Genomic DNA, 26480 nt, shown 5'->3' with positions numbered 1-26480 from the left:
GCCTCATGGAAAGGAGATGCAAAGACTAATTAGCACTCTTAGAAGTGATGAAATGAGACTCTACTGTACTCATGTTAATTCTGACAAGGGTGATTTAAAAAATCTGAAATAAGATTATTTGATTGTCTAAACTTCACACTCTTTCCACCACTCTGATCTAATGCCGCAGTGTAAGTATTTTTGAGAGTACATGTAGTTTTTAGTCTACATTCAGCAGTATGAAAAAGAATAAAGTTATGTTTAAGGTATGTAAAAGACATTTCCTATGGAAGAGTTAATATGAGTCCATTTTTAATTGGCAATGATCTTACATCCAACGAATAGGCTTTTGAGTAACAGAACTATTACAATTAACTCAGTTGTCAATGAAGGTAATTCTTCTTAGGCATGTGTTCATGGTCTGAAACATTTCTAAGTATACAAGATTTTTGTCATCATTGTAGCACTATAGAAAAGAATACCTGCCTATACTGGAATCTTTATGATAATCCACTATTTAGGAAACTATGAATAATAACTTCTCTGATATATCTTAAGGCTATAAAAGTATATAATTAATATTGTGACAAGAACTTTTGAAGAAATTTGTTCTTTTTGCAAAACAAAAAGCATAATTACAATTCTTTTATGTCACAAGAAACCATTTCATTAGCTAAAATTTCTGTCTGCAGTGAGAGTGGCCTTCTGACCCAAGAGCTTTTGTATTTTTTTAATATTTCAGCTTCAAGGATAAAGAAAAGATACTAACACAGAACTCACTTAAATTGAAAAGTAGCAACCAATCGTCAGTAGATTCATCCGTTCCAGAAAAAGAATGTTTAATGATGATAATTATAATTCCATTTTATATACAAGTTTATTTAGTAGATCCTAGACTAATGGGCTGACTCTTAAATGTTTTTCTCTATAATGTTAATGTATTTCCCTGTTCCTTAAGTATAAAGTTATTACATGTAAGTTATTCATAGGCTTTAAAAATAGAGATGATATACTAATAGCAGTAAATGGAAAAATAAAAGCACAGAAGTAGACTTTTAAAAGACTATGGCATTTTATATTAAAACTGCTTAAACCTTTGAACTGTCAATAGAAGCAAACAGACAGCATGCCTGGCTGAGGTAAACCTCCTCTCATCCTCTGCTGGCTAGAAAAAGCTGGGTTGTTTTGAGGCCGAATTTGCTTGGGAGCTGAGTTAGCACAGGCTATGAGTGAGAACTGAGGTAGGGGAGTGTGCTGCAGGTATAGTAAGGGTTCTAACACATTGCTTGTGTGCCTGACACTCAAAACTCCCTCTGCACCACTGTCACCCCTACAGCACTGGCCAGGGCTTCTGGGGCAACTCTATTGGCTGAGTCTTAACCCCGGCACGTCCTGCGAAGGAGGAATTTACCAGGAGACAGAAGAACAGGAGAGCAAGCCCTCCAGAAGGAAGAGAAGGGAGTGTTAATGTGGCAATTCCATGAGCTTTTAATTGGGAAAGTAGCATGCAATTCAGGCATCAAAAATAAATCCTAGCAGGCCCTCTAAAAGAGCAACTGTGTTAAGTATATGCAAGAATGTCTCATTTCACCCCAAATGTTTAGCATCCTGTGAAAAGCTGTTGATCAAAGGTCTAGCATTATTTTTAAATCAGAAAAGAGCAAACCATTTGAGTTCAGTATGCTCCTGAAAGAAAAGTGTGGCTAAAAACCATGTCACCTACCCCACCCCTCCATCTTTTCCCATTCTGATGATGCACACACACACAGCAGACAAAATAATGGTGAAGATAATTAGTCTGGTGATTACCTCTCTATTTCTATATTCTGAAAAGGCACATCAAATCTTCTTTATCATATTAGAGTCCAAAATTTATTATTATTTTCTAGCTAAATTCAAGGGTCACGGTTCCCTGTTTAATCTATTAAAGTCATGCTTATCACCACGAGGCCTCCTTTACTGCAGAGAGATTTTATGAGCAAAGACTGCATGGGGAGACTAATATTATTCCCTAAAGACCCCCGGCAGCTTTTCTACACCGATTTCTGCTTCTTTATGAAGAATTTGTCCTCTGGGCTGCATAGCTACACAGTGCAATGTCCCAGACGCCAGACTGCAGAGTCAAATCCTTTGTGGCAAATTGTTACTCATTTGCAAACTGTTTATTTCTGGAAGGGACTTGGGCTGACATCAACTGGTACATATGTGTGGCTTTGACCACCAGGGACATGAAAAGCCTGGGGGTCAAGGAGTTTGATGCAGAGTTGGCTCCTGGCTGCCCTAAATTTTCTCGGTACCTCACTCTACACGGATTATCTGATTCCTGTGCTTTGAGTTTGTCCAGCATTACTCATGGGTTCACTTTGAGCTGGATACAGCCCATGGCTGTAAGCAACCCAACAGTAGGGGTGGAGGTTGAAGAGGTCACGCTGATCGAAGGCTAGTCAAACACCAACAGCACAGACAGCAGGATGTCCCTCTCCAGAGTGAGACAATAGGCACCAGACCTTATGTGGGTTCCTAATCTGATAGGACTGGTGGCTATAATAAGAGTAGGTAGAGGAGACCGAAGAGGTGGTGGGGAGACAGAGTCTATCGGTACCTATACCCAGGAAAGAAAGCCTATGTAAGCACACAGAAGAAACAGTATCCATTAACTGAGAACTCTTTCTGGCTTTGAGCCCTAGTTCGTACCTGAGAGGGCTATCACCTTAATGCCGGAACTCAAGACCCGGAACTGTGAGAAAAAGTGGTTTTGGAGCCAGTTCGAGAAGACAGAGGTATGAGGTTAGAGAGCGTAAGTTCTGACGAGGCAACTGAGCAGACCTTGTCTCAAAATGAAAAGTAAACGTAGGACTTAGATCTTCAGTGGCACAGTATGGGAAGTCTTGGATGGAACAATCCCCAGCACTAAATACAAACACAGAAAAAAAACTTAAATCTAAAAATGAAAAAAAAATCTCTTCTAGAAGCCGCCAAGCTTATTACACTTTATTTGGGCAATCAGAGTATGTTTTGGTTATTTCAAAAATTGCATGCACTAGACTAATGATTCTCAACCTCCCTAATGCTATGACTCTTTAATACAGTTCTTCATGTTTTGTTGATCCCCAATCATAAACTTATTTTCATTGCTACTTCATAACTATAATTTTGCTACTGTTATGAACTGTAATATAAATATCTGTGTTTTCTGATGTTGTTAGGTGACCCCTGTGAAAGGGTCATCTGACCCCCCCCCCCCACACACACACAGGGGTCACAACCCATAGGTTAAGAACCACTGTACTAGAATACATAGGTTTTAGTCTACAGTGGAAGACTGGATCAGAGACGTAAGAAAGGAAGAAAGGGTACAGAAGAGATTAGGGAATATTAGCAGATCCCACTGTAGCAGGCTTTTCCAATGGAGGTGAGGAGAAGCTTATCTCCAGGGCTTCTGGAATCACGTCATAAATGTCAGCATCAACAGAGGAAGCCATCATCCTTTGTCATAGTAGTTTCTCATCAGCTACTTGTCTGCAAATAATGACACAGAAACTTATTATTAATTATGAAAGCTCAGCCTTAGCTCAGGATTGTTCCTAACTAGTTCTTAGTTCTTATAACTTAAATTGACCCATATCTTTTGATCTACTTTTTTTTAACATGACTCAGTTACCTTTACTCTGTACTGCCCATCTTCTTCTTCTGCATCTGGCTGGTGACTCAGCATTTCTTCTTCCCAGCATTCTCCCTCTGTCTGGAAATTCCTCCTATCTCTCCTGCCTAGCTATTGGCCATTCAGTATTTTATTACACCAATCACAGCAATACATCTTCACAGTGTACAAACAGCCCACAACAATCCTTCCTCCATCTTCTGGCATTCTGCTGTCAGGCACAGAAGAGTCAATGTCATTCTCTTGAGCTGAGTGCTCAGATCCCCCACTGTAGCTGAAGTTTTTCTGGTCCTGCCTGACCCCAACTGCTGCTCAGACCCAAGTAAACACACAGAGACTTATATTAACTAAAGCTGCTTGGCCATTAGCTCAAGCTAACTATTGACTAGCTTTTACACTTAAACTCAGACCATTTCTGTTAATCTATATGTTGCCATGTGTTCCGTGGCTTTACCTGTGTGCCATTACATGCTGCTCCCTGGACGGCAGGCTGGTGTCTCCTGACTCAGCCTTCCTGTTCCCAGAGTTCTCCTTGTCTGTTTACCCTGCCTGTACTTCCTGCCTGGCTACTGGCCAATCAGCTTTTTATTTATCAACCATTCAGAGCAACACATTCACAGCATACAGCTAGCCAATCAGCTTTTTATTTATCAACCAATCAGAGCAGCACATTCACAGCAAACAGAACATCCCATAGCAACCCACAAATCTGGCTCACTCCCATTTTAGTTTCAAGGTACAAGAAAATGGGACAACTTGGGAGTGTTTCTCTTTTCTTAGGATTCCACTAGTGATAGCAGTATTCCGACACCCTTTGCAAAGCATGACTATGAAGCCAGTGGTGGTAATGCATGCTTTGCATCCTGGCACCTGCAAGGCAAAGGCAGGGCAGGTGCTGCCAATGTCAGGGCCAGCTTGGGCTACTTAGCAAGATCATGATCAGCCTGGGCTAGAAAGTGAGACCCTTTCTCCAACCACTGTTAAATTTACCCAAGTACATAATCCTAAAAACACTCATTTGTTGAAAAGAGTATATAGAGATATACTGGTTTCAAATGTATATAAATTGTTGAAGATTGGGAAGGAGGAAGATCGAGGAAGGGAGGCAAAATTAATACACAAGAGCCACTATTGCTATTTTAATAACTGCTATTCTAAATAAAGAAATTATTTTGAGTACATTTTAACAATTACAAGAACCCCCTAACAAAAATTAAGCAAGATGCATACTTTCCAGAAAAATAAAAAACAAAAGTAAACAAAACAGCTACAAAAGAGGCCAAAGGAAGAGCAAGAAAAAAACAACAAAGCAAAAACAAAATTAAAAACAAACAAACAAACAATAAACAGTAAGGCGGAGGAAAATACTCAAGTTGAAACTCCTCTGGACTGAAAGAAATATAATCCCATGATCTCGTGTGTGTGTTGGGGGGGAGGTCAAAAATGTCTTTGCACGCATGTGAAGGCCCAAGCGTGAAGCCCAGCGTCTCCATGGACCACTCTGCACCTTATTCATCCACACAAGGACTCCCAGAGCTCACTGATGTATCTAGGCCAGCTTGCTCTGCTTGCTCTGGGCGTCCCTTCTCTTCATTTCCCCGATGACTGGATCTGCAGCCAGACCCCAGTGCTTTGCCAGATTTCCATGGGATCTGGGGCACTGAGCTTAGGTCTTCCTGCATGTGAAGTAAACACCAGCCCATAACCTAGTACTTTTAAGAGAACTCTAAATAATAATAACAATATCAGATGTGGTAACTTATACAAATGGGCTGAACGGGGTTATTATAAACTAGCAAAAATCACAAATTATAAAAGCATTAATGGTATCAAGTATCTAAAGTAAAATAATTTTTAAAAATAGACAGTCCTTAAGTCATAAGGAATAACATTTAAAATAGATTTTATATTTTATGTATCCACTCTCTATCTATTATCCGTTTTAAATGGGCTGAAAGAGATGTTTAATAAAATATCAAATATGAAGTGAAATTTCAAATGATAAATATAATATAACAATGCTTTTAGGCATATGCCAAGTAGAAATTTTGTCAAGGATATTAGTTAAAAGAAAATTTGCCAATATCTTCAGGTTATTATGAGCTTTTAATATAGGTAACTTTTTAGATGCAGAATTTAACATTATACAAGTAAGCATAGGATGGGTGTTATTTCAAGAATCCAGAAGGAAACAGTATTATATAATTTATCAATTTACAAAATTATTAAATCAGTTAAGAAAAACATGATCATTGAAATTTTTTAAAAGTACCTTGAATAAAATTCACATCATAATTAGTGACATCAGCACAGACTATGCTATCAATGTGACTAACAGTCACAAGAGACTGAAAGAGAGGCAGGGAGAAAGAGGGAGAGACAGAGAGGAGAGATAATGCACAGAGAGAGGGAGAGACAGGAGAGATAATGCACAGGGAGAGAGAGACAGAGAGGAGAGATAATGCACAGGGAGAGGGGGGAGACAGAGAGGAGAGATAATGCACAGGGAGAGGGGGAGACAGAGAGGAGAGATAATGCACACAGAGAGAGACAGAGAGGAGATAATGCACAGAGAGAGGGAGAGACAGAGAGGAGAGATAATGCACAGGGAGAGGGAGAGAGACAGAGAGGAGAGATAATGCACAGAGAGAGGGGGGGACAGGGGAGAGATAATGCACAGGGAGAGGGGGAGAGACAGAGAGGAGAGATAATGCACACAGAGAAGGGGAGACAGAGAGGAGAGATAATGCACACAGAGAGGGAGAGACAGAGAGGAGAGATAATGCACAGGGAGAGGGAGAGAGACAGAGAGGAGAGAGAATGCACACAGAGAGGGGGGAGAAGGGAGAGGGAGACAGAGCATGCATACATAAAGTTAGTGAATAGAGATTTGAGAGAGGAGTTGAAAGGAGGGAGAAGGGAGATTAATATGAATAATGTATTCAATGAAATTGCCCAAAATTAATAAACTTTTTTGAAAACTGTCATAATTATATATTTCAAATGGTAAAATCCAGAGGTGGCTACCATTAAATCTGAAAAATGTAGTAATTACATGAAACATGATTATGCTTCACCCAGTGACCTCAGAACTAAGATAAAAATGAAGAGCCGAGGCACACTACCCATTTAGTTCAACTGCAAATTGCATCTAAAGAAAATGAAAAACATTACTATATGGGAAATGTACGACAATTACTCTATTTATTACCAGCACAAAGACACAAAAACATTGGTATATTTATATACAGGTAATCTCAAATGTGGAAGTATAGTCATATAAAGAATTATTTTATTCTTATTTATTTATTTATTTATTTATTTATTTATTTATTTATTTATTTATTGGTTTTTCGAGACAGGGTTTCTCTGTGTAGCTTTGCGCCTTTCCTGGGACTCACTTGGTAGTCCAGGCTGGCCTCGAACTCACAGAGATCCACCTGGCTCTGCCTCCCGAGTGCTGGGATCAAAGGCGTGCGCCACCACCGCCCGGCCGAATTATTGTATTTTTGTTGTATCAAAAATGTAAAGTCTCAGGTAACAATTTCCATATAAACATCCCTGATATATCTTGACTTATCAATAAAATCCCAAATATGTTTGAGATATCTAAAGAAATTATAGGTCAAATAGTATTTTATACATTTCAATTTTTATCATATTAAATTTTTTGTTTAATGGTGATTCAAACAAAAACCCAATGTGATATGAGGTGCCTTAACAAAACAATAGTAAACATTTTTCTGGAAAAAGAATCAGGAAAGAATAACAGAGAACTTCTGAATAATAATAATAATAATAATAATAATAATAATAATAATAATAATAATATGGTTTTGCATCTAACAAGTATGTTGCAAAGCTATAATAAATAAATACCAAATTTAAAAAAAAAAAAACAACTTATCAATGGATAGAAAAAGACATCCTAAAATAGACCCTAATATATGACAACACTTCAAATCGCTGGGTAAGATTAGAATTATTCATTGATAACCTTTGCACATTGTGATACTAATAAATGATGGTGTTATATCATTGACTTAATTTTCACTTTCTCATCATTTCCTCTAAAAAGCTGCAATTTATAGTGGCCCTGCAAGAGTGAAACCTTCCTTACTTTAAGACACTTACGGGAATATGTTTAAAAATAATACATGTTAGCTTTTCTAAACTGATGGGCATGCTCCAAAATGACTTTTTTAGTAAGATTTAGTGTTAACCTATTAGCATATATTTGAATTTCAGATAGGTGACTGGACCATTCACTGTCTTATGGATCTAGGATGCGATTTCCCAGCTTACCAGTAGGTGTCACCCTCTCCACTGCTCAGTACAGGCTTAATGCTGCATTTGTCCAGGCCTAGGACTTCAGGTTTACTGAGAGTTGGGTGCAAAAGATGTCAAAATAAATGTTCCCATTTTCTAGGAATGTACCTTAAGCAATCACAATTAAAAAATATGTATTTTCCTATTTTCTCAGTTGTACAACATTAAAATGTTATGCATATGTTTCTTTAAGTATGGAATAAAACTCCCTTTTTAATCTATGTCAGTCTTTGTCACTTTAAACTTGACAGTTGACACAATGTTATTGAAGAGATCATTATGTCAGTTAACTAATTAAGATACAGTATTTCATGATTGTAGCATTTGTTTGAAATCCATAACCTCCAGTTTCTCATATACATAAGCAACCTAAAGTCCTTTATTTGCCCAAATGTAGCTGTAGGAACCAATAGAAACCAATCAAGGACAGACAGGGTCTAGTGTCCCCTAGCTGCCTTTCTTCGCTGTGTATTCACATTAAGCCAAGCATTAGTTTCTAGCCAAACAAAATACGGTGGGAAGAGAAAGAATAATTACCAGTCTGAATGTGTCTATAACACATAGTTGTGAACCTGCCAGGTGAAAGATGCCTATACCCTGTAGGCATATTCAAAACATAAACGAGCCCTTCTATTTAACAAGATTAGATACAACCCTTGGGGCACTCTCTGAAGACCCCTGCTTCACCCCAGTTAATACCCACTCTTTGTCTCTGGCGCAGAATATCCAGGAAGCTTTCCCTTCCTGAGTACATGTTTTTCTCTTAACCCGATATGTTTTTCAGAGGGCCTTTTGGTATTCTGTGATGATAGATGCCACAGAAACGTTTGGGTGTTTTTGGACTAATTGGATAGCTTCGCTTCCCAGAGCTGTCAGCTTCTCAATTTTTACAAGTGGTAAATTCAAGTGAAATGAAATTTCTAAAATTAAAAACAAACCCTTACAAGACATAAAAACTAGACCACAAGGAGCCGTGACGGTTTGAAGAGTTTGTCCCAAACTCTGAGCACCTCCTGATGGCTGCACCAAAGAGCAGCACCCCACCCCTCCCAGGAGGCTGACCGGGAAGGGAAGCTTTCTTAGAGGAGGCATCAGTGCACAGAGCTAGCTTTTTCTTCCTTCCTGTCACGCACTCCCTCCTTACAGCTTACTTGTTTGTTTTTTAAGATACTGTAATGTGACTCAGCATAAATGGAAATGTTCTGTATTACTTCCATCACAAAGCCTGAGTATTATCCTAGCTCAGGTTAAGAGACAGGAAAACACGCATTGGTGCAGAATGGTGCCAAATCCCAGTATTTCAAAATGAAAGCAAAAGACGAATAATAGTAACTGGATAAAACATGTCATTTTCATGTTCAAGATTTTGAAACAAAAGTAAGAATTTGCCAGGGCCTGGCGGTACTGATCTGTAGTTTCAGTGATGGAAGCAGGATTATAGTTTCAAAACCAGCCCGTTTTGTGGTGGGAGTTCTAGGCCAGCCTGGGCAGTGGGACCTTGTGTCAATACAACCGGTTGATACAGGTCTGGAGATATGATGCAACAACAGAGTGGTAGTCTGGCATGTGCATGACCTTTGGCTGAATCTCTCCAGCCCCACAGAGTTAGTGCATTTGTGGGGAAATTTTAACTATGCTATTGGTTATTTAAACATTTAGGGTGACCATGTTGTTTTAATTTACAATGAAGATTATTAAAATCTGATTTGTGTAACTTTCCCTGTGTTGATAATCTAGTTCTGGTGTGCTGACAGCAGCAGCTGCTGTCGGGAGTATCAGCAGCAGACCTCAGGGAGATCCTGCAGGTGTGCGATGCATAGGTGACCGCATTGATTTTGAAACAAATATAGTGCGTTCCACCTTGAAGACTTCTGCCTAAGGCTTGGGTTAGAGAGCTTAGGTTGGGCTGACCAACCTGGGAGGGTTCTCCCTCACTCGGTCTGAGGATGCTTTTTCTTCCATCAGAACTCTATTTCTTCACTCCTTTCAGGCGCATCGAGTTTATCTCCTGCTGAAGCCAGCAGGTATCTGGCTCCTGCTCTCTCACTGGTACCACAATCCTTCCCCACAGTCCTCACAGCTGCTCCAAGGCCTGCCTGTCTTGTAGCTAGCTAAGGGTAAAAGAAACAAGTATGATCTGGGTCTCACAGTTGGTTCTCAATCTCAGCTAAGTGTTTCAGTTTGGGCATAAACACTAAAAAACAAACAAACAAGCAAACTAAAACAACAGACAAAAACTGGAAGAACCTCTTCTTAAGGAAATGTATTTTTTAATAGAAGTTAAAATTTTCTTTTCTCTCCTATAATCTACTTGTACGTAGCCAGGTCACCACTTAGGGCAAAATAAGATGTCCATGAGACACATCTTTAACTGTTTGGAATCCAATGTCCACTGAAACATTGACTGATTCGTCTGAGTTTATAAAATGGGTCTCAGTATCTTAACTCTAAGCGTGGAGTCATCATGCGATAAAGTCTTACCTATTAGGGGAAGTGATGCCATGAGGATAACAGGATGATAAAATTCAACTTCACAATGCTTGAGTGAAAAATAGAAGGTTTATAGAATTAAAACGAAGAACAGATAATTATTTAGTTACAATCCTTAATATCAAGAAATAAGGGATATTTGGAACAATGGAGAGTAAAAACACCTACTGATCCATATTATTCATATAGATCCTTGTTGCCTTGTAGTTTCTTCTCAGCTGGAACACTTCCTGTGGAGAAGGGATACTTACTTATGGGGCTCATGATCTCACAAGCCTTAGGAGACCCTTTCTTGCTCCCCTATAAACAGTCAACGGCTCTCCAGGAACAGGTGAATCTTCACAGGAGGAGCTACCTGAAAGTTGCACAAGCAATTGTAATGATGCTGCTTTGGAGAGAAATCTTACAGGTAACCGGGGGCCACTTTTGTGATGCAGCTGCCCAAATCATCCTAGCTCTTACAAGTTAGCCTTCCCTCATGGTACTCCTGTAAGCAATCCCAATAAAACTCATTGGAAAGATGAATGCTATTTTTGACCTCACATTGTCTCATCTGGGGTGAATAGGATCCCTTGAATAAGACACTATAGGTCCCCCAGTAAATAATTCCTAGGACATACAAACATACCCCGTCTAACATAACAACAGAGACCGGAAGTTCATCACATCCAATACTTTAGTCACTAAGTATTTCTTTCCCTTGTACTGCGGATTTTAGGTTTGGACTACTACTATTCTGAGTTTTCATTTCTTACTGTCTTCCAGAAACACATATCTCTTCATGTTATGCAGACAAGTACTTTATTGAGGACTGATTTCGTTAGAACAAACTCAAGTGGAACTCATTAAGGTGAATGTACCTTCTTGGACTGCTTCAACATATCTAGTACTTTGAAAATGGTTTTCATAATTATTATGTTATATATACATATAATATATGAAATATATAATTATAAAATGCATTAATTCTTTTTCAAAAAATGAAAACTGGAGGGACTAAAAAAATGATATGGAGAAAAGGTCATCTGTGATGATGACACTATTTGTTTTATATCAAAGGGGCTTGAGTTTGAACTGAGAAACTTCTTGTACTTGGCAGTACAGAGCTAGCTAGCCCCAGGAACATAGATCCAGGGAGCATGAGGGGCCGACTGGTAGCTTCTTCCCCATGAGAATGAGAAATGCCAAGAAAACTTTGGGAGCAGGAAACTTGAGAAATCTCTGGTTGTAGGCTCTGGATTCATTATTCCAATAAGCCGAGGCAGGTAGTATCGTACTGAAAAGTGGGGTACTAAGTGAAATCCTGCCTCCCACTCACCAGAAATGTCTTTATTTCTAAAGACTTACTTATTTTTACTTTATGTGTCTGGGTGTTTGCCTATGTGTGTGTTTGTTCACCATGTAGATACCTGGTATCCCCATAGGTCAGAAGAGGGCACCAGATGCCATGGAATTGAAATTAGGCGCTGCCATGTGGGTGCCGGGAATTGAGTGTAGGTCCTCTGGAAGACCACCCAATGCTCTAAGTTGCTAAGCCATCTCTCCAGCCCCAAGAATGCCTTGGACACAAAATACTACAAACAGAGTGAGGAGAGCATCATAGGAGATGCTAAGGTAAGGCAGGAGGCAGGAAAACAAAACAGAACAAAAACTCCTTTGAGTAATGTGAAGACTCAAGAAGCTCTTACATTAATAATACAAGAGCAATTTCAATAAAGGAAGTCATAAGTGAGCCACCAGAAATTCTTGGAAATAAAGACCATTCACATATCTACAATAAAAAACCGGGAAGAATGAGTGGAAGGAATCTTCAGAAAAGGATTGTGAAAGAGAAGGCCAAAGGTGTGGAGGAGAGAGGTAAGAAAATTAAGCATCAATAATCTAGAAATATCTACAGAAGAAAGGGGAATTCAAAAGAGAGAGAGAGAACTATTAGGAATGTGACTTGGATCTGCTTTCATTAATGCATTCGTGTCCACTTCTGAGTGACAAAACAGCTCTAGGACAAGATGTGACCACATCCTGCTGAGAGGTCAGCAGTAGAATGCTGGGAGCTTGAGTAGGTAGCTAAGACTTGCTTAAGTCGTAGTTTTGGATCAGAGAATAACCCACTCAATGCATAGCAGCAGGCATCTGGTGAGAAACTCCCTTTCTGTTTGTGACTGGCCCTTATCAAGCAACATGCAAATTCCGGGAAAGGACAGACTGAAATACCGGGATTTCCTATCAGTGGCCCTATACTGCAGGCTTTTTATCAGTTCCGAAAGGCTGCCCCATGCTGCTGTCCAAATTCCACGTCCTATTTTCCTTTGTGACTCACTCTGAAAACTGGTCAAATATTTTTTGAGCAGTCTCTAAGATAAGGAGTTCATCAGCACCCTGAGGTTTGGCCATGGGCTTCATGAGCCCTTTCTGCTTTGGAGAGCATCCTCAAGGACTTTTGTCCTTGCTGGGCAGTTGTACCCATGTGTCCTTGAATCTGCCCCTCCCTTTCACTCCCTGATGAAAGGCATTAATGACCTGACACTTCAAAAGCCTCTTTCTATAAGCTCAGTCCTTGCCTGTTTCCAGGATTCTCTAAAAAGATTTACATCTCATCTAGCTTTAATAAATTAACTTTCAATGCAAACATGTTTATTATTGGCTGTCAAAACAAGTTTAAAAATGAGAATATTCACATTTCTTGCAAACATGTTTGTGAAAAAAGAAAAAAAAAACAATAACAGAGCTCCCAAAAATGATGATTCTCTGTGATAATCACTCAACACTTCTGAGCTGCTATATAAAGAATGGATCACATGGCATACATTCTATTCTGTGATTAAGGGGAATGTTGTTGAGAGAGAGTGAGCCAGAGCCAGAGAGACAGACAGACCCTGAGAGAGACAGAGACAGTGCTAGACCATGTAGAAGCATATGGAGGAGAGTGACTGACATTGGGTGTCTTTTTTAATTACTTTTCCAACTTACATTTTTTTTAAACCAGCATACATGTTAAACATCATTATGACTTTTTTTTTTTTTTTTTTGGTTTTTTGAGACAGGGTTTTCTGTGTAGTTTAGGTACCTGTTCTGTATCTCACTCTGTAGACCAGGCTGGCCTCAAACTCACAGAGATCCACCTGCCTCTGCCTTCCAAGTGCTGGGATTAAAGGCATGTGCCACCACCGCCCGGCGTGACTTTTTTTTTAAACAAAGTGTGTTTTATGGTTCTCCTATCCTCCCCCTGGCCCATCCTTTTGCTAAGTCTGTTCTACCTCCACACACATTTGGTCTCTTTCAGGTCCTTTTGCACAATCTCCATCCACCTTATTTGTTTGAGACACGGTTTCTCGCTTCACCTGAAGCTCACTGCTTTGGGCTAGACTGACTGGCCAGAAAGCCCTCTTCCCCCAGGTTCTTCCAGTTTCTGTTTCCTAGTGCTGGGGTTACAGGTGTGCGTCACCATGCCTGCCTTTTACCTGGGTGCTGGAGATAGGAACTTAGTCCTCTTGCTTACATAGCAAGTACTATGCCCGCGGAACCATCTCATTAGTTCCCTTTTTATGTATTTTTTTTTCCAGCTACCATTTTAAAGTTAAACCTAGGCTATGCCTACTAAGGAAGAAGAAACACAATCTGTGGATGAATACAGTAAATCAATGATGGATTTTCTCAACTATCAGTGAGAGCTGCTTTTATAGTTCGAAAGGCAAATACGTTATTTTAAACATTTGTGGATATGAGAATGATTTAGCAAGCACTCCTTGGCTTGATGATACCCCATCATTAAAGTGTGACTTAAATTTAGATGTGAGAGAATTACTCCTCTTACGGTTAAATCCACAGACTTAAAGAACACTGCAGTCTTATCTAGCCCTTCCCTCTGAAGAACTAAATGGGTTTTACTGACATTTTCTTGCTGCTCTCAGTGTTCCCTAAGGGAAGGTAGCATTGTTTCCATGGGGTAGATAAGAAAATGCAGAGAAATTAAATGAAATGCTTAAGATTATTCAACCATCTATAGCTTTGGGAAGACAAATCTGGTCTCCAGAGCCCACACCAATACTTTAACCAACGACGTCAATCTTCACTGGAGGAAAGGGCATAATGAGTGTTAAATCCAGACACTAAATATGTTTTACTGTCCTCTACACAATGACAGCTGTATTTCAGAACTCTCCCGAAGGCAGATCTTTGCCTTTAAAAGGACACAAGGGCAAAAGTTTGGCACAACTAACCCTTACCAAAGAGTTCAGAGTGATTTGTTTTATTTCTTCCATTTCCGTTTGTCTTGAGAAATAGGCCCTCTGGCTGTTAAGTAACCGGAGTGCTGGTACCACCCCATAAATAAATACCCATGCTTCCGGTACAGAAGGTAGGGTTTTTTGGGGTATCAAAGGAATCCCATTTTCTTAAATGGAGCTCATCTTTAAGTGAACTCTAGGGATTATGTTTGCAATTTGCCTTTGATAGCACATAATCAAGAAGTGGTTCAGGAAATAAATAAATAAGATCAGGTTCACAAAAGGAAGGGTCTAAGCAAAACAAGTCTTGGTTCTGTCCTGTTACTTGTCAAATCTTGCAACAATTTTAAAATGAATTAATTTTTAAGTATATAAATCAATACAGAGATAATGAATGTGTTGTTGTTTCAAAAGAATATTTTGATATGGCCAGACTTGTGTTTCTACATGTTTACATAAAGTCACCAAAGTTTCAATTTTCTATTGGTCCATAGAATATTTACTTTGCATCGCTTTTTATATGACAGATTTTGTTGTTCACTAAAGCTTGGACAAACTAAATAAATTGTGTGTGTGTGCAGTCACGTGTAGGGGTGCACATGTGTGTGTTGGGGGTAAGTACCTGTAGAGGTCAGAACATAATTCATACTTTCCACTTTTTGTTTGAGACACGGTGTTACTAAAATTCTTTCCCTGGAGGGAGACATAAACAATGTCCACCCTTCCTCCTAAGGTACCAGTGACAAAGTTCACCCCAGAGAACCAGTGAGTTTACTAGGCTTACTGACAGAACAATGGGTATGGGGTTATGGTCAAGAGCATTAAAGCAGCCACACTGGAAAGTCTTGTATGGATGAGGCGTCCCCAAGGATGCCTAACATGACTACACGGATGTCTATGTAAAGGGTGCTCACGGCCCTCCCAAGCTTTGACACTTCCAGCCATTCCCTTGGATCATGTGCAGCTAGATCAGTGCTGCATACAGACAGCTGGTTGGGGGTCACAGCTGGCTATCTGTGTGAGAGTCCTCTGACCCTCCCTGTTCCTTCTTCAGTGGGGGAAGTTAATAGTAAGTCTTGTTGTGGTGATCTTCTGCAAGTGGACACAGATGAACTCAAGAAGATAGGGACAGTTTTGCCAACCAGACTAGTACTTGGCCAGCACATTCCTGTTTCTCCGGTCTCTCCACAGCTGCGATGGCGGTTTCCTCACAGCTTAAATGGAATCTAGGGATGTAACTCTAGCCCCTATGATTTGGAGGCACATGTGTTACCAACGGAGCCATCTCTCCGGTCTTAGTTTTCTTTTTAAATCTTAAAAAGAAACACAAAAGAGAAAAACACTGAAGAGAGAACTGGGGACAGGGGAAGAATATTACCTGAGATCCTGAGTAACTGCCCTCAGGGTCCCACATGGAAGTCTTCATATTTAATATACAGATGTTAAATGCTGAAGTCCAGCTGTGATCCTGTCTTCATATATTTCCTAAATAATACTGGACTTCTTCTCATGTTAGAAATAAGGAACTAACAGAGCCTTTGGGCTGTTAGGAAACATACTCAAAGTCATGTGTCCATTAATGTACAGTCCTGTCTGTGTGTTATGCCTTCTATTTTCCACAAGGAAGTTTGCTGTAATTCAGGGGTTGCTTGCAAGTTACTCTGCTCTGCTTAATTGCTCATCAGATTTTCGTAGCTCACTTGACCATACGTACTTCAAATTACTTTGTTATATTTTTCCATGTGGGTAATTGAGTTTCATCTGCAAATACTGAAAGGGGTAAATAATGTACTTTAACAAGAACGATTCATATTTTTTAAAGTCATGTTTCTGTTCTGGTATCAGAACAGATCACAGCTTCTCTGCCTGAGCCACTGGTATGTGCTTAGGAGCCAGGTGCTATCAAAGAGATGGATCCTCAAATGCTAAAATCACACTAAATAAGGCAAGGTGATCATGCCAGAGAGCTGAGATGGACAAGATGCAGAGTTCTAGTGCAAATTTCATACAGATTTTGAAAACAAAATGATTGTCCCATGTAGTGGACCTTTCTAAAGGGACTCCCCAGAATAAGGCAAAACAGAGGCTAAAAGTGCCAGTAAGATAATATGGCTGCCGTTCTGAAGTCTCACCTGCAATGGGCTGTCTCCCACACGGGGATTTCCCATCTACAAAATGAGGGACTGCACGAACCAGGTCTACAACTTCACATATAACATTCAGGGACTCCATGAAAGGGATGCTACCCAAGGAAGGTCAGCTTTAATTCAGACTGAAATTAACTGGAAAGAAAAGTAAAATCTGAGGGTATTTTGTAAGGGAAAAGGGTTAACCTAGTTTCCCTTGGGGCCTGGGAGGAGAGGAAAAGACTCTATTCAATGTTTGGGAAGAATTCTGTTGGGCAGCGGGAGCCCTGCCCTAAAGGCATGTCTGCAGAGGATGTATGGAGGACAGGAAGCTACAGACTAGACTACTACTGTTGGACATTTGTTTTCAAAGCGAGAACATTTTACAAAAAACAAAACAAAAAAAACAACAACAGGCATTTGCACATTTAGTGTCTCCTGTCTGAGAAAACACAAAGCAAGATTTGTTGTGATTTTGCTTAGAAATTGTGTTTGCTACACAATGTGTGGCTAGCTACATCCTCTGTAGACTGAGTCGTCACTGATTTAGTTTGTCAACAATGGCAAGCATACACACACATTTGGCATCCTCCTGTGTTAAATAGATCATTAAACAGAAGTTAAGATTGATTTGGTCTATAAGCCCAGTCTTCACTTGTATCATCGTTCTAATCTTCCTCCATCTTAGCAAAACTAATATCACCCAATGGTTTCTTTGGGTCACTGGCAAGCCCCTTGTGTCCTTGAAGTTCAATAAAATAAAGGAAGGAAACCCAGCCTTTAGACAGGCAATATTCTGATCAGGGGGTCGTTGTCTAGGCGTGGGGCCATCACTGGTTTAGAGAAAGAAATGCACTGCTGGACGATACTGAGAACAGTGTTACAGAGGAAATGCTGTGTGGCTATAATAGTCGATACTAGAATGAGTTCATTAGCATCATAGGGATGTACGTAATCTTCAACAACACGGTATTAGACCAGGCTAGTCCTTCTTGCAATCAGAAACCAATTAAAACGGTTTAGTTGATCCGGGTGATCAACTTAAAGTCAGACAAGAATCCAACCCAGTTGGTGATAAGCAAACTAGATTTTAGAGTGCTTACTCAAGCGATTAAAAAAAAAATAGATGAAATAAAACAGAACCGCTGTTCCCAGAGAAAGAGACCAGCACGGCAGCAACTCAGAAGTAGATTTGGGGATCTTAAAAAAAGCTTAATTTATGGGGACTGTGATGTTTAAAGCTCTACTCAAATGATACCAACAAGCAAAAATTAGTCAAGTTAGAGTCCATTGTAACTTTAATCGTGGCAATAAACATCAAGAGGTGCAGCTCAGGAGAGAGTGCAGCGAAGGTCCCAAGGCCAGTGCCCAGCTTAGTCATTGGGGGTGGAGATGGGAGCTGTTCCCCCAGACTGATGTCTTCTGTTATGAGAGACTCCCTAAAAATGGAATTTATAAACATGCTATTGTGAAGAGTACTTTACTACCCATTAGCAGTCCTATGGCAATAACATTTAGAAGAAAAAAAAAAAAAAAGGAAAAGAACAGGCTGGCCTGATTACTATATTAGCCCAAGTCCTTCATCTCATCTTTGAAATTTAATTAACATGACCTTTCTTATTTTTTGAGAAGAAAGCCACGAAAAAATTTAGTGTCATAAAACGTGGCTTGCAATATTATGTTTTAATTAAAATTGAATAAGCCTTCCAATTAATATTAAAAATTTAAAAGCCTAACTAGCAATCGTACATTATTAAAAGCTGCATCAGTTATGTCAAAGAAATTAGTATTTGATTTTTCCAGGTTCATCGTCAAATTCTTAAATGATCAGTGTCTTGAACCTCAGATCCAAATGTTAATATTTCAGTTGCCCAAAGCTGAAGAGAGTGCAATAGGGACAGAATATATTCATTTACTTCAAATAAGCTAATTGATCTCAAATGTGTTGCAACGCTTATATAAAACAGGCTGTTTCATTCACCTCTAAAGCAAACACCACTCAATATCTCCATAAAGCCAAGGTTCTAGGGGGACAAAAAAAAAAAAAGCCGTTTTATTACCTTGCAAGAATCAAGCGCTCTCTCCCTGCCCCCTACCATTCCACAAAATGCTTGTGACCCAAACTTGTAAAGTTTCACACTTTCAAGTTCCTGTCTCAAAGGAAACAAAAATCCTTAATCTGGTGTGAATTCTGCAGCAGTCATTTTATCTTTCTGATCCTATTTTCACTAAGCTTCTGTTTATTTTTAATTGCTGCCGAGTGCTGCAGGAAGGAGTATCAAAGTCCCTGTAAATGTTAGCCTAGAAATGTGACTACCGGCAGGAACCGGTAAAAATATAAAAGAAGAGATTTCAAATAAAATTGCACGCACTCTCAAATTCCCACCGTGTACGTGCGGGGGGTTGGGGGTGGGCAGAAAACAAAACAAGAACACAGAAACTTGAGTCATTCCAGTACATCCGCAATGACGGGGGCTGGAGAGGTGCGAACACCAAAGAGGAGCCTGGCCTGGGCTCCCCTGCCGGCAGGATGCTCAGACAACAATGGCTAGGATGGGCTCTGCTTGCGTTGCTACTTTGCTGTGTCTGGCAGTGCCCGGAAAAATAATCTATCGCGAAAGAATGACAAAACAGAAAACGCATGCTTTAGGCTACCAAGGAGAGAGATATCCTTCCTTTCCTCCCTCCGATTCTCAGTCGCCACCAATTCCCCTCCGCGGACCTAAGACTGGGCCGCCGCTAAGCAAGTTCCTGCGCAAGTAGTTTTATTTCCCGCAGCCCTCCACCTGCTGGGCGGCGCTCGGCGTACCCCAGCCACCCCTCGGGCGACCCCCGCGGGCTGCAGCAGAAGGAAAACCGAGCGCTGGGCAGGGCGGGGGCGGGCGGCTGCCGTGGATCCGGCCCGCTACCGCCGCAGCTCGGTGGCCTCCCATTGGCCACGACGCGGGCGGGAGGCTCGGGAGGAGGGAGGCGGGGGCGAGGGCGGCGGCGGCAGCGGCGGCGGGAGGGGACCGGGAGGCCCGGGCGGCGCGTGCGGCCAGGCGGGAGAGCGGCTGCAGCTCGCCCGGGTCGCGCCAACGGAGACCCTTCGCGGTGCGCGCGAGTGGCGAGGACTAGGCGGCTGGTGCCGACGCGCGCGAGCGGCGAGGGGCACGGCCATCGCGACAGCGGCCGCGCATCCTCCCCCCCCTTCCTTCGTGACAACCCCCCCACGCGGCCGCAGCGGGAGAACAGAGTCTCCAAGTGGCCAGAGAGCAGGGAAGGGGGCGCCGCGGAGGCCTGGCCAGCGGGACCGTCGCCCTTTGTGGGCGCAACGCGCACCGCCGCGAGCGCCCTTCCCCCGAGGCGCTCTCCCCCCGGAAGCTTTGTCGCACCGCTCGGCCCTGGAGAGGACGCCCAGAGAAGGGAAAAGCCGGGGTTCGAAAGCTCGCGTGGAGGAGCTCCTGAGAGCGCCACCCGCCCGGCTTCCACCTCCGTATCCTCCATCCGCCTCGGTCCCCGGGCCACCGCATCTCTGGGGCTGCCGCTGCACTCCGGCCGGAGCCCAGCCGCCTGCTCTGCGGCCCGCACACACGCACACGCGTGCACACACACACACACACACACGCACACACACATTGCTCGGCGCGCACGCACGCCCGCCCTTCTCCCCGCCCCCTCCCCAGCTCCTTGATCTCCCGTCTGTTTTATTACTCCTGGTGCGAGTCCGGCGGACTCGGAGGCCCGCTATTTGTTACCAGCTCGCTCTCATTGGCGGGGAGCGCAGAGCAGCGGAGAAGGGGGTGGGGAGGGGAGGGGAAGGGAAGGGGTGGCCACTGCCCGGAGCCGTCTCCGCGCTGCTGTTGGTGCTCCGCTGCTGCTGCCGCCGCCGCCTCCGGCTCCTCGCTCGGCCCCTCTCCGCCTCCATGTGCCGGATAGCGGGAGCGCCGCGGACCCTGCTGCCGCTGCTGGCAGCCCTGCTTCAGGTACGCAGAGGTCCCGGGTGGGTCGGGCTGCAAGCGGGGTGGGGCGTGCGGCGCCGGGTCCCTTTGTTCCCCGCGCCGCTGCGGGGCCGGGCTGAGCACCCGGGAAGGGAGGTGCCACACCGCGCGGCCAAGAAACTGAACAGGCATGAAGCCCCGGTCGGACTCCGGGGCCAGGCGCCCTGACCAGCTGGTCTACCGCGCCTGCTTCTGCGAGCCTTGGTCACAGGGTCTCCTTGGCTTCGCCTTTGGGCCAAGGCGAGCTCGAGGAAGGGTGAGGCAGGATAACTCCTAGGTTTTGTAGTTTTCTGTGCTTTTCGTCCCCTCACATTGTACTTTAATGCGATTTTTTTTTGTTTGTTTTCTTTATTTCTTCAGGGAGGGGTCGCGAGTTTGCACTAGGAATTCTCACTCTGGTGTCTTAGTTACAGGACTTGCCTCCACCCCACCCCGCTCCAGCACCCGCGCGCCTCCTGGTGCGCAGGGGCTCCTATGTCCTATTGTCTTCATCCCAGCTCAGAGTTGCCTTCTGGCCTTTGAATTCTCTTGCCCTGGCAATATTCTATGCTGGCCCCACTTGGAAAGCGATTCTGGTCCTCTGCCACACTGAGTGTCTGCCGGCAGACGCTTTAGCACGCTTCTGGCCCCTCATTCTTGGTACCAGACCAGGCGAGAAGTCCCCATTACTTGGCCTTTTTTTTTTTTTTTAAATATATATTTATTTCTCCGTACCGCTGTCTCTGCCCTGCGTGGGTCCTGGGGACGCAGTTGCCTGGAGCCACCCTCACTTTTCCTACTCTCGAGAAAGCGCCAGCAAGCCTTTGCATTGACTGTACTTTGAGACTTGGCGGCAGCTGGAAGCACCTGCTCCAGGCAGGTCCCGAGTTCTCTTGCTACTCCGCGACACAGGCCCCCAGCCCAACTTTCTTGGGGCATCCCTGCCGAAGATGTCCCTACCCCAGTCCCGATCTCCAGCAGGTCCCATTGGCCACGCCACGCAGCCTTGGATGCGACCCTCGCGCTGGGCGGGGTCTAGGCGGGGGTCCCAAGTCGGTGCCCATGTGCGGTGGGGGTCCTATAGAGGCAGCGGGAGAGAGGTGTGTCCACCCTCGCTGCGTGGCTGGGAAACTCACCCCGGAGCCCCATGCATACCCCCATCCGGAAGAGAGGTCGGGTAGCAGGATGGTAGCCCCAAGTGCGGGCCAGGCTCGGAAGTGCCTCCCCGCGGGCGTTGGGAGCGAGAGATGGGCACAGATGGTGCTGTACGCTCCCCTCCCGGGTCAGGGCCTGGTACACTCGGGCCGCAGGGCCAGAGAGTGCTGCGGTCACCGAAGCGGGACGGGGCCAACGCGGGGTCGCTCGCTCTTCTCCCGCCGCCCTCTAGAGGGGTGTGGGCCGCGCCCGCGCGGAGCCCTGTCCATGGTGCGCCGCGCTGCAGAGTATGGCCCTGCCCTGCTTGCCTCGCTGCTCCCGGGGTCGTGCTCTCCCCAGCGCCCACTCCTAGGCCTCCCGGGTCCTCTGGATCCCTTCCCCTTTCTTGGATTTCTCCTTTTGTTCTTTCTTCTCCTGCTGGTCTTTCTCTCCCCCTTCCCCCACTCACTCGTTCTCCGCCCTCCCCCAAGGCTTTCCTGACTCTGGGATTTCAGAACTATTAGACTAGACATTTTTGGCCTCTGCAGTTTGGGAGAGTGGAAGGAATTCTTTATAACTTGGAGGAGACCTGCCAGTCACTTGCTAACAAAATACCTCCTGTTATAAAACCGCCCTTTATTCTCCCTGCGCACACTCCTCATTCCTTCACCTCCTGTCACTTCATTTATTGTTTCTTCTTTTTAAAACGGCTTTTTATTTTATTTTATTTTATTTTGAAAGAGGTTAGACCTCAGCGGGAGGAGTGAAAGAGTTTTCTGCTTCCAGTGTTTGAAGTTAAGGGGAAGACAAGACAAACTTAAGAAACCCTGTGTACATTTTATTTTCTTTCTCTTTATTAACAAAGGAGACGCCATAAATCAAAAGAGCTCACTTTTCAAAGCAGGATTTTCATACATCATTGATTGTTCTTGCTTCAGTACCAGTTATAGATGACGATTTGTTAGTAACTTTTTAATACAATGTAATTTCTAATCGAATATTGATCAGTGAAGTTGGTAGGGCATGTGTTAGTCGTCAATGCATGGAGGATCTCCTTTTCTGTTTTACTGATTTATCATGAAGTCCAGTGTGAATTTGAATTGTGGATGTCCTTTTTTTTCTTTAGGCATTAAGATGCTGCTTATAAACATTAGATATAAGTTTGATATTCCCCGTGCATGTTTTCTCATTGTCTCTGCGCTGATGCTGACTTGGATGAACTGTCATGAAAAGGGATGTTAGAACTTTGCCATCAAGTGTGCGGCAGCCGTCCACTTCCTGAGTGCGGCCACACTGAGGGACGTGGAAAGGTCACTAGGAGCAGACATTCCGGTTTTGCCTCGTGGGTTTTAGGGTTAAGTGCACCATTTGGATTGTACAACCGAGATTAGCAATGACTTTGAGCTAAAGGTCTGCTTTGCACTCCAGAACAACAAAGCTCCCTCTGCAAGGTGAGCGTGGCTCCTCTGCAGTCATCTGCTATTAAAAGTCCCTAGTTGCTTTTTTTTTTCCTTTGCAGTGCAGACTAAGCAGCAAGGGTTTTAGAACAGAGAATGGACAGGGTATTAGTGTAAATACAGAGCAACCTTATCTTTTCAGACCAGTTACAGAGCAATGACTGTTGAGAGCACTGTATCCCTTTGATTCCTAACAGAACAGTCCATGTGCCTTGCTTAGGTTTTACTCAGTTACGCTTCCACCTAGATTTATGTAATTCTGATTAATTTTACATAACAAGATAGTCACCTTCCAGGATTTTCTTTTCTCCTTTGTTACAGTTGAAGGTGTCAGCATTGTCTTTTACATGACATGAAACAGAAGTTGAACATGAAACGAGTAGCTGAGGGGTGAAACATTATGCCACAAAGTTATGATTAGCATGCTTTGTAAAGTATGTAAGTAGCTTTCAAACCATTACATAGACTTATTGTTAGGGGGAAAAATCAATTTTACTGTTATTACTAACCCAGTAATTAATAGATTAGAAATCTGTTTTGTTTTTCTAGTCCACAATTTAATTGCACAGCCTGTTGTTCTAAGTTCAATACATTTGATTGCATTATGTAGAATCAAGGACAATACCTTAAAGTTGGGGGGAAACACCTAGAATCTTAGTTTGATCCTATGTGGTTTCAGCCCTGGATGAGGATTTTGAAAGAACTGCATACACTGTGAATATTTCTCATCTCCCCATTAGGCATTGATTTTTCAAAGGTTAAAATTCAACACTTAAAACACACAATACCTGAACTTTGTTTCAGGAAGTGGGAAGTCTAGGATTCAATGATTATTTTATGTGTAAAAAGGATTTCTTCTCAGTGTTTGATTTTTATGTGCCCTTGTAGGCTAGGTTCCTGTGAAAGGAAGACTCTGCTTAGTTGGGATTCACGTTAGACTTTGCTCACTGAGCATAACTATGTCTTTCTTTGCCTTTTACTTGGGGGCACCAGGTTCTTACCAAGAGGTAGTCTGTTAAAAATATACTGAGTGTGATTTGAAGAATGACCATTTTTCTCTCCTAAAATACTTATGGCTATAATTTTTAAAAAAATACAATCACACATCTGGCCTCCGTTTCAAGCTCAAATTGTGCTTAGAGAGTGTGATGTTTGACTCCCATATCAGTTTAGAAGTCTGTTCTATGAAGCTTTAAGAGGAAATGCCCTTTTATTAGTTTTATTTTTTACAAGTAGAGACCAAAATCTTCCTGGAGCAGGTTATATTGGTGATAGTATATTGTACTAAACTTCCTTAGTTTCTTTTTTACATTAAAAAATTGCAATCCATCAATCTGTTTTTGCCTCATTAAAGTTTGGGGTTATTAATCAAGGAATGTTGAGACTTAAAGCCACATTTAGTCTTGTTTTAAAATGCTGCTGCTGCTTTTTCCTAATTCTCGGTGACTCAGACCCCACCCTGTTTTCAAGGGGAGCTTCTCAAGTTAGAAGAGCGATTTTCAGGGGAAATCAGGGCTGTTATTTAAGAAGTGGAGTGTTTATGTATACACTTCACAATTTTGCCCAAGTTAACATTATTCAAATTTGTTCTTTTGGCTCAAATACAAAAAGTAATCAAGTTTAAGAACTTCTGAGACTTGGCAGTGAATTTTATCAACCATTTAAAGATATGATAGATTTGGAATTTGGATTTGTTTGAACAAGTATTTTATATCTGCCATCAGAACATCTAGAACCTAAGTACTTTCCAAGTTTGGTAAAGAACTATGAGTTGAAATATAATGCATACCAAGTTATTATTTGTACTTTGTATCCTCTGTTTTTCCTACTAGGACTTTATTTTTGTTTTAAGTTTTTGGAAAATTATATCAGTTCATTTGAACAAAAGCTAGCTTTATATTCAACTAAATAATATGGTACATTTTAACTAACATTGTTCATCATATTAAGGAAGAGGTATGCATAGATTAATATTCCAGAGATAGTTTTATCTTACAACATAAAAATGATGACTTCAAAGTAGGCAGAAAAAAGGTAAAATTGAAAGCTAAATGAGATCTTTTGAAAGATATGGGCTTAAAAATTATGATTTATATTGTAATGGTTTTTTTAAAGGAACAGTTTAGGTTAGATGTAAGTCCTGCTCAGTTCCTTATTCCTTGTTAGTCATTCTTTACTACTCAGTGTATTTTCTTGTGTCAGCTTTCAAATGCACTTACAACATTCTAAGTCCTTGGGTTGTGTATGTGCATGTATACACATAGAAGTACAGATATGTAACATATATCTATACACACACACACACACATATAACACATGCAGAGATCTAGTATCTAGACAGGTATTTCCTTCTTCATTCAGTACAGTTTGACATCAAGTGACAGTTAGTAGTTGGTTCATTACTTCATATAGGTGCTGACTTGAAGCATCATGAGAGTAATCACCCTGCCTTACACATGAGCTACCCTCATGTAGTGTCAAGGCAACAGCTCCTATTGAGGTCAGGAGGCCTGGGCATCTTCTCTGTAAGCTCTTGTGATTCCATTTCCCTCAGCACTCCTGCCCTGGCTCTTGTTGGGTTAATTGGTTGCTAAGGACTCTTCCAGTTCTGTGATTCTTGGGATTGCTTTAAAAAAAAATTTCAACTATGCTTCATTTTTAATCGTTTCAGAGTAACTTTAGTTTACACCTAAACTCTAAAACTCCTTAGATACTCAGAGGGGCAGATGTAATTTTGAGCGTGTATCACCAACAGTGGCTTGTCCTCACAGTAGCGTAGCGGGCCTCCATGTTTTATACTCCTGTCTTTTAAACTTGAATGTCTTACACCGACTGTACCTCTTTAGCCAGTAGAAGTGAACTGTTTATGAGAGGAAATTAAATTTAAAGAAAAATATGACGAATGTTACAGAGATTACTTTTAGGCCCGTTTTTGCTCTGGACAACACTATGCCCATGAAAACCATTGAATTGAGTGGTAACTCCAGCATTAAAAAAATAGCCCTTTGACTAGAAAGCCCTCGGGTTATTTTTCTGCAGGTTATTCCTGTATCCACGACATAGTCATCCAGTATATAGTGCTTGAAGATGGTTATTGAAGCACTGTTTGTTAGAAATGG

At 42.2% G+C, this 26480-nt stretch overlaps 2 protein-coding genes across 5 annotated transcripts in view; one reads left to right on the top strand and one right to left on the bottom strand.

Annotated features, from left to right (window-relative positions):
• Positions 1–516: 516 nt before the first annotated feature.
• Positions 517–20429, bottom strand: LOC121824064 (uncharacterized). Of its 3 annotated transcripts, XM_076554774.1 has the most exons (3): positions 10711–20429; positions 10451–10508; positions 517–3498 (listed from the first exon to the last, which is right to left on the bottom strand). In XM_076554774.1, the coding sequence occupies exon 1, from the start codon at positions 20427–20429 to the stop codon at positions 19551–19553; it is 879 nt and encodes a 292-aa protein (XP_076410889.1). In that variant the 3' UTR covers positions 517–3498; positions 10451–10508; positions 10711–19550. The 3 variants fall into 3 exon arrangements, with proteins under 3 accessions (XP_076410889.1, XP_076410888.1, XP_076410887.1); XM_076554773.1 differs by having other exon boundaries at positions 3641–20429; XM_076554772.1 differs by having other exon boundaries at positions 517–10508.
• Positions 20430–20445: 16 nt separating this feature from the next.
• Cdh2 (cadherin 2) overlaps positions 20446–26480 on the top strand; it is a 223359-nt gene continuing 217324 nt past the window's right edge. Inside the window, exon 1 of one of the 2 annotated variants that reach the window (XM_006983037.4) lies at positions 20446–20776. In XM_006983037.4, the coding sequence (XP_006983099.1) occupies positions 20717–20776 (60 nt within the window). In that variant the 5' untranslated portion in view covers positions 20446–20716. Of the gene's footprint in view, positions 20777–20906; positions 21048–26480 lie in introns of those variants that run through there. The other variant, XM_076554771.1, reaches the window with a different exon arrangement.

The sequence above is a fragment of the Peromyscus maniculatus genome, chromosome 19, assembly GCF_049852395.1.
Source record: "Peromyscus maniculatus bairdii isolate BWxNUB_F1_BW_parent chromosome 19, HU_Pman_BW_mat_3.1, whole genome shotgun sequence".
Lineage (NCBI taxonomy): Eukaryota > Metazoa > Chordata > Mammalia > Rodentia > Cricetidae > Peromyscus > Peromyscus maniculatus.
This window is presented reverse-complemented; position numbering and strand designations above follow the sequence as displayed.